General features: G+C 40.0%; 1 protein-coding gene across 4 annotated transcripts in view; it reads right to left on the bottom strand.

Annotated features, from left to right (window-relative positions):
* Positions 1 to 21,433, bottom strand: part of LOC136872768 (ATP-dependent DNA/RNA helicase DHX36) — a 216,424-nt gene that overhangs the window by 71,969 nt on the left and 123,022 nt on the right. For all 4 annotated transcript variants that reach the window (XM_067146629.2, XM_067146606.2, XM_067146635.2 and 1 more), the window contains exons 13-14: positions 13,656 to 13,844; positions 3,276 to 3,448 (exon numbers count right to left, since the gene is read on the bottom strand). In XM_067146629.2, coding sequence (XP_067002730.2) covers positions 3,276 to 3,448; positions 13,656 to 13,844 — 362 coding nt within the window. The remainder of the gene's footprint in view (positions 1 to 3,275; positions 3,449 to 13,655; positions 13,845 to 21,433) is intronic.

The following is a 21,433-nucleotide window of genomic DNA, read 5'->3' as shown; positions in this document are numbered from 1 at the left end:
ATAGGTCTTATGGCGACGATGGGACAGGGAAGGGCTAGGAGTGGAAGGGAAGCGGCCGTGGCCTTAATTAAGGTACAGCCCCAGCATTTACCTGGTGTGAAAATGGGAAACCACGGAAAACCATTTTCAGGGCTGCCGACAGTGGGGTTCGAACCTACTATCTCCCGAATGCTGGATACTGGCCGCACTTAAGCAACTGCAGTTATCGAGCTCGGTAGTCCTCCACCTTGTAGTCGGTTGTTTTGATCATCTTACGCTGTGGACCTAGGGCATCAGCATCAATGTTTGCCTCTATCTTACTTTTCTGTTTTAAAAGAAGTAAAAAGTGTTGACGGGCTAATGCCATACTTCTTCGCTACATCTCCTTTCTTTCCGCCTTTCTCTACTTCCGCAAGTATTTTACGTTTTTCACTCAACAAAAACTGCTGTCGCTTCTGCTTATCCATTTGCGATGATATGATTATTTATTTAACGAAATGCACACAAACTTTGCAAGTTTAATAATATAACCTTAACAGAAATACGTTGCTTTGCGAATTAAATAGGAAGAAGAAATATGCAATGCATGATGCGACGCAACTGTCGCATTCACTGGTGGATTACAAACATCGCGATTCTACACAGCCGATAGTGTGACGTCTTACATTCGTTGATGGGCGAAGCCTATTGGTTACACAAAGCGTAGCGTTCATTGGTGGACTGCAAACTTGGCGCTCCTACTCAGCTAACAGAGTGACGTCTTACATTGGATGACGGGAGAAGCATATTTATTTATTTATTTACTCCCAAATTTATTTAATAGTGCACAAATGTGCATTAAAAGAAAAATACAATAATCTTTCACATATTCTAGTGAAGATTTTGTTCTCTTGTTGCACTTGCTGAAATGATAGCGATTGCAATGTTTATCACACAACATACATACACAATGTAGGGACGGTTTATGAAAGCCTGATTGCCGGCACAGACGATGGTGAAACCCATGTACCGCTAGCCTATTCAAAGCACTTCTCATGTCATTATTAGGACTGGTCCAGCTGCGGTCAATCATAGCATCAGTTGAGTAAAAATCCAGGCTGATTTCTGCTTGTTTTCTTTTTCTCTCTTGGAGAACTTCTTCTTCTTGCTGCGTATGTGAAAGCTGCATTCTTATTTTCAAATCTTTCAGTAAAAAAGTTTCTTCGGATAATTCATACGCAAGTCGTGTTGGTGACATCTTGGAGATGCCCAGTGTTCGTTTCAGAAATCTGGTCTTTACATTTTCAATAGTTCGAAGGTCGGACACCGTTAGTCTTTCCCAAATAAGTTCCATACCATAATATGTGAGAACTGGGCGAAGCATATTGGTTACACAAAAGCGATGATTGCCTTCTCGATCGCGTACGGTGCATACATGGAAAATGGTGATCATATCGTCTGAATAACAAAATAATGTAACAAGAAAAATGTTGGTCATAAAACAGGATGAATTTTGGTTTTAATTTGAGGAAATATGGTCAATCTGGTAAAGAGAAGAGCTCATTTTTAATTCGTTAAACTGAAACTACGAAATTCGTTAATATGAAATATTTTAACATACAACAAATAGGAAAGAAGGAAGGGACAAAAAAAAATATTCGTTATTCTGAAAATTTTGTTATACTGGTGTTCGTTACAGCGGAATTCTACTGTACCACTTAAATTCTATGTAACAACTGTATCCTAAATATAAGGATTGTATAGTATTGAAATGGTGGTTTTTAATAAATCTCTTTGAAACTTTTATATTCTGAACTCCAATACAGTTATCATAATGAGATTCATAACTTGTAACTGTTTGGAAGGTGCATTATTTCACGTAATGGCATCATTCCATGGCCTGTAACTTGTGACTTCTTCTGTAGGGGGAAGATGAAATCACTGCCATTCCCTGGAGATAGGCTACAGTGAGCATTCGAGAATTTTCATAACAGGTTATTAGAATGTGAACGCCAAAATGGAGCACATCTTTAAGAAGTAAAGTGACAGTTTGTGACATTTTGTAATGAAAACATAAATGGCATATTGTATACATGTTCTTTTGCCAATAAAAATATCTGTTCCTGTGTTTATTCATACAAATTACATTACTTCATAATTTCCCATTTCCCTGTGCCACCTTGTATAACGAATGTCTTCTCAGGGCATCAGATTTGTCAATTATGGGTTTGGAAATGATAGTGGTGATGATAACTGTTTTAAGAGGAAGTACAAGCAACCGTGCTCTATTAAAAGGACATCTGGCAGAGTTCACCTTAGGAATGAGCACCATATTACAACAAACAACAAACTTTGAGGCCATCTTACTGCTATACCATTAATCTCAATGCAATGCATTTAGTGATATCTCCTCAACCCAGGGAAAGAATATGGTGGTGGTGATTAATGTGTTAAGATGAAAAACCCATTCCTGAATCAGAGGAGCTAATTATACATTCTTGGCTAGCTGAGGAGAACTATGGGCTCTGCTGCAATACTGGCAATTTGTATCGATCAAAGATCCTTGTAGTACAATTGTGCCTACATTGCTGTTGTCATGTATTTTGTGGACAAAGTGCTACATCCTCCAGTTGCTGATGTCCATCTGACACGTCTCCAGTGAAATAACATTTTTAAGAAGTATGATCGGGAAGACAAGAAAGAACAGAGTAAGAAATGAGGACATCAGGAAGGAAATCAGAGTGGAAAAGCTTCATGAAAGAATGGAGAGGGGCAGATGGACTGGACATGTTAAGTGGACAGAAGTGGGAAGGACAACGAAATGAATGATGGAGACCCATATAGAATGAAGGAGGGTAAGAGGGAGACCCAGACTAAGGTGGCTGACAACAATCAAGAATAGTATAATTAAAAGAAACCTGGATTGGAAGAGAGGTAAGGAGGACCGAGCTCGATAGCTACAGTCGCTTAAGTGTGGCCAGTATCCAGTAATCGGGAGATAGTGGGTTCGAGCCCCACTGTCGGCAGCCCTGAAGATGGTTTTCTGTGGTTTCCCATTTTCACGCCAGGCAAATGCTGGGGCTAAACCTTAATTAAGGCCACGGCTGCTTCCTTCAAATTCCTAGGCCTTTCTTATCCCATCGTCGCTGTAAGACATATCTGTGTCGGTGCGATGTAAAGAAAAAATAAGAGTTAAGGAGGAACTCTGGTGGTTGGATAGAGAAAGATGGAAAAGTGCAATGATGATGATGATGATGATGATGATGATGATGATGATGGGAATCAGGACTTTGCTAAACAAGAGCAAGTGTACGTACCTGAGAAGACAGAGTGTACTTTGGGACAGAAAGTACTCCCAGCAGAAGTTGTGGCCCCTACCCATTTCTGATGCCTCTTCCCATCTCCTGAATGCTTCGGCCAGTAATAAGTGATCACTTTTCATGCCCCCTGAGAGCTCATCCTTCTTGAGATTCACTTTAGTCTCCATACCCTGCAAACAAAATAATGTGGTATTTTCACTCCTGGCTTAAAACACGCAGTTCTCTCAAGGTCATATCTCCTTATTTTAAATTACAGTAAAGTATTCGATTCAGATTATGAGTGTTGTTCGAAACATTATTTGAAACTAACTCTTTAGCCAAGTTAGCTTTGTACTCCCCTCCTCCATTAACACAATGCTCCCAGGCAATCTGGGGGATGACACACAGTTTCATGTGCTATTTCAGTTTGATCTCTTCAGCTCACTGAGACATTATTTTTTTTTTTTTTTTTTGTTATTTGCTTTACGTCGCGCCGACACAGATGGGTCTTATGACGACGATGGGACAGGAAAGGGCTAGGAGTGGGAAGAAAGTGGCCGTGGCCTTAATTAAGGTACACCCCCCAGCATTTGTCTGGTGTGAAAATGGGAAACCACGGAAAACCATCTTCAGGGCTGCCGACAGTGGGGTTCGAACCCACGATCTCCCGAATACTGGATACTGGCCGCACTTAAGCGACTACAGCTACTGAGCTCGGTCTCACTGAGACTATCATGCTCTCCGGATGAATTTCAGTTTGAGAAGAAGAAAAGCATAGTTGTCTTTGTGTTCGAGGAAAAGTCATGAATCCACAGCGATTCATGAACTGGGGGAGGCTCCACCAGTCCCGTCTCTTATCCTGACATTTCCTCTCAAATGCCTCAGTGGTTCACTCTTTGATCACGGTAGAGAAATGTGCCTGCAATGTTCCCTTTTCTTGATTACTCTAAATAATGTTACTGGGGACCATCTTTGACAGATGCTTGAGAAAGTGACAGTACCAGGTCATAAAATATTTATATACAAAAACGGGCAAGCGTTAGAATCGATGGTCATGACATAATACTGCTCAAATCTACAAGAAAATTCCCTGTTCAAATGAAAGGACTGTAAGAAGTGAATCTGTGATATGTAATCCGTAATATATAATGTATGAACAGACAGACAGACAGACAATGAAATTTATAACCTTGGATCCTTCATTTGATTATTGCCGAGACCACTCGTGAGCATTTACAGCTGTGTGCCCCATAACCTCATCAATTAATGCAGATTTATTCTCTTCACCTTGCGCACTATGAAGCTAAAACAGGAATGAAGAGAAAAGGAAACATACATCTCACGTCTTGTGCCGATCTCATTTTTCAGAAATGACTAATAAAAAAATGTTGTATGAAAACAAAAAATGAAGGGAAAAAACAACACACATCTCGTGTCTTGTAGATATCGTTTCTCGGTAATAATCAATAAGAAAGGTCGTCCAATACTTGTGAAATTCAATTATCAATCAATAGTAATGGTTCAGAATTCAGTTTTCAACAATTTTCTGTCAGAAAACATGCTTTTCGCAAATGAAATAGCACATTTATAGTGAATTAGCAACAAAGTCACATGCTTTTGCTAAATTTGGATTTTGAGTCAAAATTTGCATTTTGTTGCATTTTATATTTTGGTAATATGGTGTTTCACCATACCTTATAACTATAACAAACTGATTTTTTAATTCATAAAACAAAAATTTGCTTTTGTCATATATGCTAAATTTTCCACTCTCTAGGTAACAGAGAGGGATGTGTTTGGTCACCATTCCTATTCAATGCCTATGGATCATCAGAAAAGCAACAGAGTACTGGAAATGTGGGGGTTCACAAGACAATCTGGCACCTCTGCTACGCTGGCTAAGAGTTTCTACAAAGCAAAAGGAGGTTCAGTGAAGGAGCAAACTAAGTGTTATTTGATGGTAGTGGACAGACAGGGTGGATTATCCCGACCCTTCCGCCTTATACCCGATATAGATCTCAAGGAAGAAAATTCTGCTAGAGGTTCACATTTCCAGTAAGTGAAACTGCGAAGGCAAAATCAAAAGAGTAGGGATGGGGAAATCCTGAACAAGTGATTCAGAATGAACAAATAATTGCAATGAACGAATGAATCACGATTCAATGTAAGAAATGAATCGACTCGTTTGTGAATCAAAAGCTGAATCGAAACACGGGAGTTCAGGCAGTTGCTTCTTGTTCCTCCTTTGATTTGTTCTGATTCATATCAACATATCGGGTATCTACCATTTTTGAATCAATGTTAACTAGTGAAAAACAACTCTGCAGTTCTTTATTTAACTTCAGCTAAAAGTCCAGTTCAAAAGTAAAACACTCCTAACCCAAACTTACAGGAAAATCATATTCTTTTAACAAGAAATCTTCACTTCACTTGCAGCTACATACAACACGAAACTATAATACACTGACTGACAGAGCAAATGCAACACCAAGAAGGAGTGGTCAGAACTTTATGCCAATTGCAGGGTAGACTGACGTCACTGAGGTATGCTCATGATGTGAAATGCGCCGCTGTGCTGCGCACGTAGCGAACAATAAATGGGACACGGCGTTGGTGAATGGCTCACTTCGTACCGTGATTTCTCAGCCGACAGTCATTGTAGAACGTGTTGTCGTGTGCCACAGGACACGTGCATAGCTAAGAATGCCAGGCCGCCGTCAACGGAGGCATTTCCAGCAGACAGACGATTTTACGAGGGGTATGGTGATCGGGCTGAGAAGGGCAGGTTGGTCGCTTCGTCAAATCGCAGCCGATACCCATAGGGATGTGTCCACGGTGCAGCACCTGTGGCGAAGATGGTTGGCGCAGGGACATGTGGCACGTGCGAGGGGTCCAGGCGCAGCCCGAGTGATGTCAGCACACGAGGATCGGCGCATCCGCCGCCAAGCGGTGGCAGCCCCGCACGCCACGTCAACCGCCATTCTTCAGCATGTGCAAGACACCCTGGCTGTTCCAATATCGACCAGAACAATTTCCCGTTGATTGGTTGAAGGAGGCCTGCACTCCCGGCGTCCGCTCAGAAGACTACCATTGACTCCACAGCATAGACGTGCACGCCTGGCATGGTGCCGGGCTAGAGCGACTTGGATGAGGGAATGGCGGAACATCGTGTTCTCCGATGAGTCACGCTTCTGTTCTGTCAGTGATAGTCACCGCAGACGAGTGTGGCGTCGGCGTGGAGAAAGGTCAAATCCGGCAGTAACTGTGGAGCGCCCTACCGCTAGACAACGCAGCATCATGGTTTGGGGCGCTATTGCGTATGATTCCACGTCACCTCTAGTGCGTATTCAAGGCACGTTAAATGCTCACCGCTACATGCAGCATGTGCTGCGGCCGGTGGCACTCCCGTACCTTCAGGGGCTGCCCAATGCTCTGTTTCAGCAGGATAATGCCCGCCCACACACTGCTCGCATCTCTCAACAGGTTCTACGAGGTGTACAGATGCTTCCGTGGCCAGCGTACTCTCCGGATCTCTCACCAATCGAACACGTGTGGGATCTCATTGGACGCCGTTTGCAAACTCTGCCCCAGCCTCGTACGGACGACCAACTGTGGCAAATGGTTGACAGAGAATGGAGAACCATCCCTCAGGACACCATCCTCACTCTTATTGACTCTGTACCTCGACGTGTTTCTGCGTGCATCGCCGCTCGCGGTGGTCCTACATCCTACTGAGTTGATGCCGTGCGCATTGTGTAACCTGCATATCGGTTTGAAATAAACATCAATTATTCGTCCGTGCCGTCTCTGTTTTTTCCCCAACTTTCATCCCTTTCGAACCACTCCTCCTTGGTGTTGCATTGTCACTGTCAGTCAGTGTATATACTGAATGTGCAACTGACTGCAAAATGTTAGGTGAAGTTTACTTCAAGGTTCCCGTTCCCGTTCTTGGGCTCCTGTGAACTTGTGAAATATAAACATCAAAATCTTCCCATTCTCGTTCTGAGCCCACACGATTGGAAGAATTGATACAAGAATTTTTTTTAAATGAAGTGTGTATGCAAGTAAAAATGAAATAGCAAAACATGAGTTCTTTGTAGTGAAAAACTCATCTCCATCATCAGAACGAAGGGGGTGAATAAATCAAGACATAAGTCCATCAAATGACACATTCTTGTGAACGTGAAATGGAAACCAGTTAGTTTCTATATGACATATAATCTCAAATCACATGGTAGTATTACCAAATACTTTAATACACCAATACCGGACAGCTCTATCTCAACAGCATTGAGTGCAGTGCGAACAGCGACGGTGGTGACATCTAGCATATAGGTGTGAACTGCGTACTTGTCTGTGCTACAGTTGGGTGGAATGCACTACACTCATTGGGAATATCTTTGTTAAAATAATTGAATAATCATAATAATTAAGAATGAAATTTTAAAATATGAAATGCCTCTTTCATAAACCTCCAAATGAGCATTATGTTAGCCGTGCCTTTCACTATGTCTTAAAAATTATGAAGCAGAATCTGTTTGAGGATCCACCCAGCCTCTGGGGAAAATGTCTAACAACTACGGTCTCCTCTTCTTTCTAGCCTCTTCTCAATTACCTAGCCCAGGATTTTGTATGGACTTAGCATAGTTTTCCGGCCGGATGCCTTTCATAACAACAATCATATGTGGAGGGATATATACTGTACTCACTAGTGCGTGTTTCTGTGGTTGTTTTTCATATGATGTGTTGTATATACTTGGAGATGCGTATGAATACGAACACAAAGCCCTCGATCTACAGGACTTAACAGGCGCGATTAAAATCTCCGACTCAGCCGGGGAATTGTACCTGGGCCCTCCGAAGACCAGTATGCTGACCATTTCGTGGTAGTGATTATTTTAAGAGGAAGTGCAACTGGCCAGCCATCCTCTATTAACACTAATCAGAAGGGAAACGGAAGAGGTCCAACACTCCGAAGAATGAAGGTATCATACAGTGGGGGGGGGGGGGGGCACGAAGCGCTAACCATTCAGCCAAAGCGCCAGGGGGAAGATAACAACATCCATGGTTTATTCAGATTTTGGGAAAGAGAAGCTGTATTTAAGGAACAGGAGGTTTGGTCCATTATTTTGATTTCTTCTTTTTCGGTATGGCTGATCTTCCTGAACTCACAGGGGCACTCGCCTCACGCTGCTATCTCACTTTTGTTGTACTTTGAATTTTCTGTTTTACCTCTGAAGACAGAAATACATAATATATATAATACATATTGGGGTTACATGAGTGAACTACGATGTTCCTGATAAGGGAGAAGTGTTCAGAATTTCCTAAAGTCTCTTTCTCAAATTTATGCATGAAGAATTACCATACACACATATTGAATTAGATGGACTGGTGCTCAAGCCAATGCCAATAATACACTGAAATAATTTTCTTACGCCGGGCTGATTGGCTCAGACGGTTGATGCGATGGCCTTCTGATCCAAATTTGGCAGGTTCAATCCTGGCTCAGTCAGATGGTATTTGAAGGTGCTCAAATACGTCAGCCTCGTATAGGTAGATTTACTGGCATGTAAAAGAATTCCTGCGGAACTATATTCCTGCACCTCGGCGTCTCCAAAAACCGTAAAAGTACTTAGTGGGACGTAAAGAAAATTATTTTTATTATTATTATTTTCTTACAGTAAAAGAAAAGGTGAGTGGATTCGAAACTCATGGCCTTCAATTTTCAATTTCATGACTACCGCGATAACCATTACGCTACAGGCCCACAAGTTTTCGATTGTGAAATTTATGGCACTGTTTAACAATGTGGACCCTCAAGTTTGAGTATACTAGAGCTCCATATTTGTTAATATTATTGGTTTTACGTCCCACTAACATTTCAGTAGAGTATTTGATTGATTTTCTTAATATAAGGGGCATAGAATGTAACCTCAACACAGATGCGAGGTAAATACATTTTTTAATACTTGCGGTCCTTATCAGTTCCCATGCCCATTATCTTGCTGGGTAATTTGTTAAGCGCATAACATTTTTCGTGGAAAATAACTGCAATGAAAGATTATTTAGTGACAAACACTGATACATTATAAAAAACACGGCAGTGCGCCAAGAATCATACAGATGGCAATATGTTATTGAAGAGTTGGTCACACCAAGCCATGTAGGTAGCAGCACTGTCAGCTTTCTCGCTGAAAACAGCAAGCTGTCCGGTATTGTCATATTAAAGTATTTGGCATTACTCAAGTATTTTAGTAAATTGTTCCTATGCTTCTCCTTTGGGCTTTTGCCTTTCTAGTTTCTATGGTTACTGTAAGGAGTGGCAATGTATTAAAGTGACCTTCAGAATGGTAATAAAATATGGAACTATATTTCAAATTCAATTGTCGTATCAATTCAAACAGTGGCATTGAGGAACCAAGACCAAAGAACGTACATTACTTTCTCAGAATGGCAATTAAGCATCGGCAGATACTGACCTACTTAAGTTTGGAAATAATTACTCAGCAACTGAATATTGACATCTGCCCTGGTGCTCCAGGGAATAGCTCTACATATCCGATATAATTTTCTGAACTATGTGAAGGTTTAAAGAAAGAAAGATGCAGCAGTAGCTGCCATGAACTATATTCCATGACTACAGCGTTTGGAACTTATAATCTCCCCCACAATTGTATCAATAATCAAGGAAATGTGAGGTGCATAACAGCAAGAACTCCCATAGCCCGTCATCTACTGTCAGCTGAGAAATTACAAGAATTCTCAGGGCTCGTCATCCACCATGTGGCACATCAGATAATGAGTCTGCATATAAATATTGAAATATTTTGTTATCACAGAAGGCACGCTGTCATGGACGCAACATTCTGGCAAGTGTCTCTAAGCATGTAAGATCATATGTGTATATAGGTTGTTTTTTTGGTTACAATGATGTTAAAAGTGGAAAAAAATATTGGCACTAATATCAATGATCCCACTACGCCATGATATGATGGCAAATAGTTTAAACTCTAACTAACAGACAACGCAACAAGCCGAAAACCTAGCCAGTACATAAAAACAGAGATTTCCGGGACTCGTCAACAACCGCTGGCTGCAGTAATACGGAGACCCTGGTCCATTTATCATATCCTTTGGGCAGGGATGACACACGTCGCCTACAGAGAACGCCTTAGCTCTTGATTTTCTATGAATATAGTTGCGATACAAAGAAGTGTTCCAACCAATGTGTCGCTTCTTCTGTTATTGGGATTTTAAAACAGCCATGCTAAGATGGGAAACAGATGCTGATGTTAGCCGCCACACACCTGGAAATCGGTGCTACCTGATGGGATTCAGTGGCATTTCCTCTACGAGGAATCCACCACCCTCCCAAAGGAACTCTTCCACCCAAAACTGTTTACTTCTTTCGGTTCTTATATTATTTTCTGCTGACCAAAACCCGGCTATACAGCGCGAACCTGGCCAAACAATTATATTCTGTAGATAAGTTGTTCCTAATTCGCTTACAGTCCAGCCGCTGGCTGTCCGGCCCTGACAGATTGTGATGAAAAGAAAATAAGAGTAGAGAAGAGTATTGCCAACCTGTGGTGATTTGAAACTATACATATAACCTTGAAAACATGATTATGAATTTACAGTGTGCCATGTGATTTTAATATTAAATCATTGAAACCTACACCTCTCGTCGATTTGATATTACTGTTTTAATTAAAGTTATTTTACTACAAAGAATACTAAGAGTTCTGCTAGTGGTAGAATAATCATCACGGTTTGCAATGCCATGACTCTCTTGTACTGCTGGTGCGGTGATGCCACTGCTTTGAAGAGAAACACGTGGCCTCAGATGCGCGCTAGCCTGTGTGAAGTGCATGCGTTCACTGTGTGTGTAAGCCATTTGTTTTTGTTATTGTGAGATGGCCAGTGGATCATCGGAAACGACAAAAAAAGAAGAAAAAAAATCAGTTGTTATAAGAGCCAAAGCCGTGAATTTATATACCGGCTACGTGAATATTTTGAGAAAGAGCGTGATAACGGTGGGCCTCTTCTTCCTGTTACAAAAGTTGTGGATCGAGTTTGTGACGCTTTAAAAGTAGGTAGGACAACTGTGAAAAGTGTTACAAGAGAAAAGTGTCCAGTAGATCTTAATACATGCTCTGAAGTGCTGCGTACTCCTGAAAAACAAAGGCCAAGACATTGCCCCAAGACATCACTGGATGCATTTCAAAAGGATGCGATAAGGCAACATATTTATAGTTATTACAAGAGGAGGGAATTTCCCACTTGACTCTTTGAAAGAATCTTGCTTATTCAGTGGAGGAAAGACCAGTTTAAGTAAAATACTGAGAGAACTTGGCTTTCGTTGGAAGAAATTTTCAGGGAGAAAAGGTGGGATGGAGAGAAGTGAAATTGTAGCATGGCAAGGTAGATTTTTGAGGAAAATTCTGAAGACTAGTGCTGATAGAGTGGTGTGGTTAGATGAAACGTGGGTAAATGCCGGACATTCTAAAATGGTGGCCTGGACAGATGAAACTGTAGCAGGGACTTTCATAGCACCTATTGGGAAGGGAAGTAGGCTTATTTTGCTTCATGCAGGAGGCGTTAATGGATTTGTTCCAGGAGCTATGCTTCTTTTCATATCAAAGAGCACTCGTGATTATCATGAAGAAATGAATGGGATTACTTTCACAATGTGGTTTAAAAATTCTTTGCTACCGAACATAAGTCCCAATTCTGTAATTGTTATGGACAATGCCCCCTATCACTCTGTGCAACTAAACAAAGCACCAACAATGAAAGACAGAAAGAATATCATTCTTCAGTGGTTGGTGGGAAATAATGTACCGGGGATATCTGCAGAAATGACAAAGGCGGAGCTGCTACAAAGTGTAAAACTCCATAAGATTTTGCACCTACAAAGTTGACTCCACCGCTACGGCTCAGGGTCATAGGGTAATTAGGCTTCCTCCTTACCACTGCCACTTTAATCCAATCGAGTTAATTTGGGCACAAGTTAAAGGATATGTAGCTGAAAATAACAAATCTTTCTGTCTCACTGATGTTGAACGTTTAGTGCACGAGGCAGTCAAACTTGTTACAGGGGATAAGTGGAAAAGTGTTGTGAGTCACAAGGCAAAAGAAGCTGATGGAATTGTTAAATGTCGAGTGGAAGAAATTATTTCCCTGGATGAGAATGATAGCAGTGACTCCAGTGACATTAGTGACAAAGACAAGACACCGATATTTTCGGAAAGTGTGGCATATTCCCTTTGGATTAGTCCCCGTGAGTACATAATTTGTTTCATTTCACTGCAATATTTTATTATTTCGGCACTACTATTCTATGAGCATATGTATGTATGTATGTATGTATGTATGTATGTATGTATGTATGTATGTATGTATGTATGTTGGGTATTCAGCCCGAAGGCTGGTTGGATCCTCAACAGGTTCACTATTGTGTCATTGTTTATATCGTACGGTTGAAAATCGGCAACACTGTCTGAGAAACGTCAGGGTCGGACAGCTAGCGGCTCGACTGTATTGTTATTATTGTTCCTAATTCCCATAATTTTTCCCTCTGGTAGTGTTTTTCCACCCATACTGATAACAGCTTTTCTTCCTATCTTCGTCCCCAAGGACAAAAGTGTGGACCCTGCATTAGGTGTTTAACCATAGTAGGGATGAAGTCTTAATGAAGCTTGAAATTAAAGGCAAGATAATGGAGCAAAAAATGTAGGAAAAATGAGCATTAACAAGAAAAAATGCGCATCTATGAAGATGACAGAGAGCGAAGTAAGAGAGTAAGTCTTTACCCTTCTATACAGTAATTATTTATGCATTTATCATACATTTCTTGCCTTTCCTTTCCACTACCAACAACGACCGGAGCCGTGCCCTTTGTCCCCAGACCCCCTTGATAACCATATATTGGTACCATTGTGGCTTTTACAAAATCAACCACATTTTAAGAGAAGCATTCAACTTACTCACATTCTCATCCGACACTCGTGATCTTCTTCCACAAAGCTGCACGGTCTCATTTGGGCATTCACATTCTACAAACCACGCCCCATTCTGGCTCTTTCTCCTGTGATCACAACCACCATAAAGCCCACCGTCTACAAAGACCCAGCACCACTTCCACTTGTAGCATCACCATACAACACCATCTACCAGCTTCAATGCAGATTCTGCCCAGCTCAACTACCAGCACAGTACCTGGACCTTTCTGCCTCCACACTCTACCATCTTTACAGATGAGCTTTTTCTTTTTGCTTTGTTATTTTGTCTCTAATTTCCAGCTTTATTAAGACTGCATCCCTGCCATGCTTAAGAGTGGCAAGTCACTGCACTCCACCTGTCTCCATACACTGCAAGAAAAAGATGGCATACCAACGGAACGAGGAAAGCATCCTTGAAGCTGAGGCTGGCTGCCACAGAGAACACGGGGTCTACGCAGCTGAACATCGATGCCATGAGGATCATCTTGCCAGTCTGTGGGTCAAGAGGTAGCTGAGCCAGGTGATAACCCAGTGGTGTAAGATTTTCATCATCATCCAGGGCATTCATTCCTCTGAGCAGCTGGAACACACAAACATAACAGTTGAGAGCAAGTAATATTTTGTTTTCACGAATACATCGTTCTTTCAGCTTATTAGATCATGTTAAGTAAATAGAGTACATGCCAAAGAGAATAAAAATGGCCAACCGGACACCATTGAGAACCGAACCCACACTGAACAGGGATCTGAGTGCCATGACTGCTTGGCTTTCTGCCTCTCACATGAGGAGAGGAACCAACACTTTTAGACCAGATCTGCAGCCCCTATGCCTCGAAGGGAACAGCCCCCATCATGTCTAAATTCACAGTTATGGTGTGAAACCCACTTAAGGTAAGTTTCAAAACATTTCCACACATATTAAGTCACTAAACACAGATAATTTTATCATAAAATGGTTTTGCAGTTATTAAGAATGGGCGATTATGAACAACATTAAAAAACATTGAGATTATGGCCACAGAATTCAGAATTTATATGAAGACATCAGTAGTCGCATCAAAACACAATCAGGAATGACAGAACCCTTTAGAATGACTACGGGCCTAAGACAAGGTGGAGTTCCTGTCACCTCTTCTCTTCATTACTGTGATGAATGATATTCAACAAGTATGCCAAAACGTAGGTGACAACAAAATGAAATTCATGCTATTAGCTGATGACATCTGTATATGGGGAGATTCCAAAGAGGAACTTCAGGATCAGATCAATGCATGGACAGTAACAGCTAAAAGGTACGGCCTAAGATTCAGTCAGGAAAAAAGTGAAGTGTTGGTTATGTCAAAGAAAGGGTCAACCTGAAGGTTACATTGGAATAGAGGGTAAAAAACTCAAGATGTCCAACAAATTCAAATATCCAGGAAGCATGATATCAGCAACAGGCTTCAATGAAGAGGAACTTACCAGCAGGATTCAAGCTGGAGGAACATTCTACAGAGTTGTCCAAGACCTAATATGAAACCCAAAAGTACCATTGAAATGCAAGCGAGCAATTTATCTGACTTACTACATGCCAATTTTGACATATGGGAGTGACATACAATAAACGAGAGTACAAATGATCCACCTTATATCAATACAAAATATGTTGCTAATGAAAGATCACAACATTTTTATTAGGTACCGGTTTCAATGTCTTTGAACACCATCATCAGCCTCAATGGGTCAAATGAGCAAAGATACATACATTATAATATGAAATATAGACCATTAGTAATAAAATGACATTAGTTGGATGAAATATACAACGTGATGGTGCTTAAAAGTCATTCTTACAAAATTTACAAGTTAGGGACTTGATGGTTGAATAAGAAAATAGAAGTAAAAAAATATTAACAAATGGTTTAAAAAGTCTTTGTCACTGTGTAATGCCTAAAAGTCTTGAGCATGGTGTGAATAAACACTGGATAAATGTTGACATCTAAAAGCAGACGTAAAATATTGTTCCTCTGTTGATAATATGTAACTTGGTAGTGGCCTGTAGCATCAGTTTTCATAATGTAAACAATAAATTATAAAGTAATTAAGCAAGTGGATCTTGTTAATGGTAATGACAGAAGTATTGTTGCGAAACCAGAAAGTTCTCGATCCAATGAGGGACCTGAAGTGTGAGAAACAAAAACATTTTGAATTAAAATAAGTTGATGGAAAAGAGGGCATTAAATTAAAAGTTTTTAAAGTACGGGACATGGGCCTCTTTGTACGGAGAACGACGAGGAACTGAAGGCTAGAACTTACTGGGAGCATATCACAGTGTTAAGGGAGGGTGAGGGGTGGATCAGGAGGGAGGAGAAGACGGGCGATGGAAGGGACGGACTCAGGCGGGCGTGGTAGGGAAGGAAAGCACCATAATTTGTTAGGTAAAATCTGAAAGAACAAACTGGGAAGTTTGACACAATTAAAGACCGAAATAAGGACATCAAATAAGATTCTGGGCTTTTCAGAAATGTCATTCAGGTTCAAATTTGGGCTGAAATATTGATCGAAATGTATATAGGAGACCTCCGTGGTGTCTAGCATGGGGCCTTTGTTCAATGTATCTAATATTGTTAAGTCCTGATCTATTCCATTAAATTTGTGTTTATAATCATGAATGTGCCGACCTACTGCGGAAAACCTGTTGTATTTGATTACATTAAGATGTTCTGCATATCTGATCTTAAATTTCCTACCAGTTTGTCTGATATAAGAGCTACGACAGTCGTTGCACCTAAACCTGTGAACACCTGACTTCGTAAAAGGGTTAGATTTGCTAATCAAGTTGGGATTGTGAAGAACATGCATGTTACTATTGCTGGTGTGGAAGGCAATATTAACGTTATGTTTCTTGAATATGTTGGTGACACTGTAAATGTTGCGATTTAAAGGTGAAAGTCGAAAATAATTTAGGTTTGGGTTTATCTTTTATTAAAGTAGAATTTGAGCGATGCCTGAATTTATTGATAATACGTTCGGTTTAACAGTTATAATGAAATTTTCATAGTAGCAATTAATAATAGCAGATAATTTTCCAATTATCGTACAGTCCCATGCACCAATCTGACCAAATAATGAGTTTTCAATCTGCATGAATAGATAGAAGTTATGTATTTCAGAATTCCAGATGTTATTTCAGAAGAACCTCACAGACACATTGTGATATCATATTTCGTATAATTCCAAATACCACCCGCCACCGAATAAGACCCGCACCCTAAATTTGAGACGGCAAAATACGGAAAAAATAAAAAAATAACTTACATACCGGTACCTATTTAATTTTCTTCAAATATACCACAAATATAAATTCAAACAGCTTACAATTAATAAAATCATCACAAAAATCATAAATAAAATCTTGCCACAAATAGTCATCCTCACTACCGTCCACTGAATTTGAAATTCCACATTTTTAAAACTTTTGGACACTAGATCGTTGGGAATGCAAGCACATGTGGTCTTGATCCAGCTGCATATTAGTCCCACTTCAGGCCTCTTCACTCGCTCGGTTGGTGTCAACGCGTGATCACCATCAGACATCCATTCGGTGTAAAACTGTTTCATTGCAGTTTTGAAAGGCCGGTTCACGCACACATCCAACGGCTGTAGAATAGAAGCGAGTCCTTCGGGAATTATCGCAATATCGGTTTTCCCTTTCCTCATCATAGCTTTTACGGCATCAGTTGTATGTCCTCGGTAACTGTCCAACACAACCACGTTTCGTTTTTGTGTAACAAAGCTCCCAGGCAACGTTGCCAAACGCACTTCACTCAGTTCTCAACTAACGCACTGTCCATCCAGCCGGATCCATGTGTTCTAACAATAACATCAGATGGCAGGTTTCCTTTTGGAAGTGTTTTCCTTTTCAGAACCATATATGAAGTGAGTTTGGTTCCATCCGCTAACACGCACAACATTATCGTGCATCGTTGCTTTTCATTACCACCTGTTCTGATGGTTACACTTTTAGAACCCTTCGTATCCATTGTATTTTCCAAAGGCATTTCAAAATAGACAGGTGTCTGGTCAGCATTCTCAATTTGCAACAGCAAATAAGAATTTTGCTTCCTCAAATGAATTATGTGACGCTGAAAGGCTGTTAATTTTTCTTCATGCACCCCAGGGAGACATTGCGAAGTAGACGTACGTCTCCGAATGCACAATCCCTTCCTCCGATAAAAGTTTCGGATCCATCCATGGCTTGCAGTAAAACCCTGTGTTTTGAGTTCGTTTGAGATCTCTGGTGCTTTCAATGGACACATTTCACTAGAAACACCATATCCTAACTCACGTTTTTCTATCACAAATTTGTGGAGTCGTTCTTCAATTTCTGGAAACACTGCACTCCACCCGTGGAACGCTCTGCGATTGCTGTTAATTTTTTGAACTTTTTCCTTTTTTCCCCCGCCAATCACGAATACACGATTCATCAATATCGTACTTTCTGCCAACGACACGATTTCCATATATTTCAGCTTTGCTTACAACTTTAAGTTACTCACACACAGTAAATGACCACAGACGCGGTTTTGAATCCATCGCTTACTACTGAGACAGCACTTTCACGGGACAGTTATGGAACTTGAATGTGAGGGAGGTCGACTTCCGTAACCAACAGTCTCGACTCTCACGAAGTACGGTATCCCACGAGATCAGCTATTTGTGCACCCAGCATGCCAGCAACACTTGTGAAACAAATGACAATCAAGCATTCACAGCGGCGGCTTTCATATTCTTTGATTTACCAAATTTCATTACCTTACATTTTGCGTTTACATGCCACTAAACTGTATTGAGAAAAAATCTATCTCGCTTTCTAGAACACAGTTTAAACACAATAAGACCTGAATGCCCGTTTACATGTAGTATATTGAGTGCGGTAACCGTATTCAAAGCTATTTCAACACACCATGGAAACATAGTAAATATTACGAGAATGAATGGCTTGAATACGACCCGCACCCAAGATTTAGAACCAATATTTTGGGGAAAAAAGTGCGGGTGGTATTAGGGATTATACGGTATTACATTACAATGGGTCAAAACTACCTGCTGTAAATCAACGCATGAGAAAGTGGGTTTCACATCAATTTTAGCATATAAATCATATGCCTCATCAGCCTTTATATGGCAACATTCTGATACAGTTTCAATTAGATCCCTTTCAATTTCAGCTGCAGCCATCTCTATGAAATATTTACCACATGTCTTGCATGTGTCTGACCTCAGTAATACAAACCACAAATTGAAATGTTCATTAAAAATTTATCTAAACCTGTGCAGTTGAATTGTTGAATCAGGATATTTGGCAAGAAACAGATTGTACAATTTGTTGATGTTTTAATCAGGATCAAAGCATAGCAATTTATTGGAATATCAGGAATAATGACCTCCCTGAGAAGGGAATGAGGAAATATGCTGTGACCGAGCAAGTGGCTAGTGGTTTGGGTCATGCAGCCGTCAGCTTGCATTCGCGAGATAGTGGGTTGAACCCCAATGTCGGCAGCGCTGGTGTCCAGTTTTCACACCAGGCAAACGCAGGGGTTGTATCTTAATTAAGGCCACATCCACCTCCTTCCCACTTCTACCCGTTGCGACGTACAGCAAATTGTAAATATAAATGTATATGCTGTTTACTGCACGTATTTTACAAGGACGGTTAAGGTGTTTTCCTCTCTTGTTACTCAAGCTATGTCCCAATTTAAGCTTTTTCATACTCATTTGCATTCTTCTAGGTGTAACACTCACAATAGCCTCATCCATTCGCTACTGATTTTTATAAAGGAAGCCAGAAAGTGAATGTGATCAGCATTAAAATAATCAACTCTTGAGCACGTGGAACATGAAACGTTTTTCCCACCTTTTATATTCTTCTTTCTTCAAATATTCATAATTAAGATTCCAGTTTTTCCCTTGAATAAGATGTTTTATATCGTTCTGCAGAGACAATACCTTGATTACATCTGCCATGATTCCACTAATGCAAACGTTTGACTTACTATAATTCATATCTATGCATCTTCATCCATTGTTAGGGACTACTACTGCATCTTCTTTTTGGATCAAAATATCACTAATTCAACCTAATTTAACATCAATCTATTCTATCTTAATTTTTCACCAATTGCTTTTAATTTTATACAAGTGTTCAACAAACTACTTATATAGATCTTCAAAACAGTGATTTATATTTATTGAAGTATACTAACAGATCATATGAATTTTCAAGTGTTGTGTTTCATCCTCAAAACTTATTTTAGTGGATATTTTCAAGTGTTATGCTATCTACTGTTGTTATATGTATGGCCAATTTTTTAATTGTTGATGATGGCTACAAACTAGTATCATGATTAAAATCAATTGAAGTATTAATTTTATACTGCACGGTTCTTGGGAAAACCGTGAAAATGGACATACGCCTTTTTCTTAATTTCTTATTACACTTCTGGATGCTGTAAAAGTAAGTTAAAATGAAGTTAAAATGCAAATAACGGTTTGTAATATCAATTTATACCTGTCTACAATAATTCCGTACCTGGGAAGCAAAAGGGCTTATGTCCATTTTATTAATTTTACAGTATAATCGAAAAACAGTAACTGGCTGCACATTTATGCCAATTGCTCATTATTCAAATGCAGTAGAATTGTAAACGTGTTATATATATTTACTCTGCATATCATATAATTATGTAGATGTGAAATAAATTCATATCATATATTCCAATCTAAATTTTCTTGGGAAAACTGTGAAAATGAACATATGCCTTTTTTCTTCTTAATTCCTTATTACACTTCTGGATGCTGTAAAAGTAAGTTAAAATGTAAATAACTGTGCGTAATGTCAATTTATACCTGTTCTGTAGCGAAACAAACAAGGAAAACAATATAACACACAAAACGTTATAATTATCACATCAAGACAATTTTCACCACTTTTTTGAACACATTAACCCAGATCTGCCCACTGTCCTAAGCCGTCAGGCAAAAATTGGTGCTAATTGTTATGTTGGTAGCAGACTAAAGATATAAACTGCCATTTGTTTTCGTTTCAAGCATTTTAAAGAAGTTTCTGTACATTGTTGATAGCTTTATAACAACACGACTTTGGCATCATGGAAAAGCTCCTGCCCCGGAAGAATGAAAGGTAAGTTACGCAGTACCTTTTGTTGATATTTGTAATCCAATTGGTGTGATATGTTGGTCAAGGTAGAAGTAATGATTATATGAACTCTCCATTCTTGGTGGCGAATAATTGACTGTGTGATTTTCATTTATATTTGAGTGTCCTCTTTATAGGACAGTGGGCATAAGGGGTACTATTACATAGTTTGTTTCTCCTCTATTCCAGCATGTCTCTGAATGGGATTTTGTCAATTCTGGAGGAAGAAGCAGACTGCAATGTGGCATCTGTTACTGTGTTACCACCTAGTTCCATGGATGACATCGTTACTGATAAGGAATCCGGTGAAGAGGACAATTTGAACGTGAATCATTTTCCTGGATCATAGTTACGTGATGATGGTGAAATGATTTACCATAAACAAGACGATATAGTAGTTGAAGAAGTTGTAAATAACACTTCCAACTGTGACATTACTGAGGACAACCACCCGAAATTGGCCATGTCTTCTAAAACTGCATACGTGTGGACAACATATGACTTGGAACCTGAAACGGAAAAGAAGCACAGTCGTCCATCGCCGCTAGAAAATGCTGATTCCCGATATGACCACGTAGATCATATGATTGAATCCCAAGGGTAGCAAACAAGGTGCAGGGTATGCGACAAAAAAGCGTCTATGAGGTGCAAAAAGTGCAACATAACGCTACATGTGTAGTGCTTTGAGAAGTACCACTATGCCGTGTAGAAGCACCAAGGTCTACTGAAGTCTTACATTTTACTGTATTCCCTTCAGTTCAAACTCTAACAATTCATTCTGTAATCAGACTGCTTGTATTAGATTCGAATTAAGAATAATATATCATTAGAATGACATACACATTTTTCTTATTATCATACCCCTCTTGCCCACTGTCCTTTTTATAGGACACCCCCTCCTGCCCATGCACTGTACCTGGTCCTGAAATACTTAACATTGGGGATCATCATACAACCTATAGGTCAGTTATATA

Source organism: Anabrus simplex, chromosome 1 (genome assembly GCF_040414725.1).
Source record: "Anabrus simplex isolate iqAnaSimp1 chromosome 1, ASM4041472v1, whole genome shotgun sequence".
Lineage (NCBI taxonomy): Eukaryota > Metazoa > Arthropoda > Insecta > Orthoptera > Tettigoniidae > Anabrus > Anabrus simplex.
This window is presented reverse-complemented; position numbering and strand designations above follow the sequence as displayed.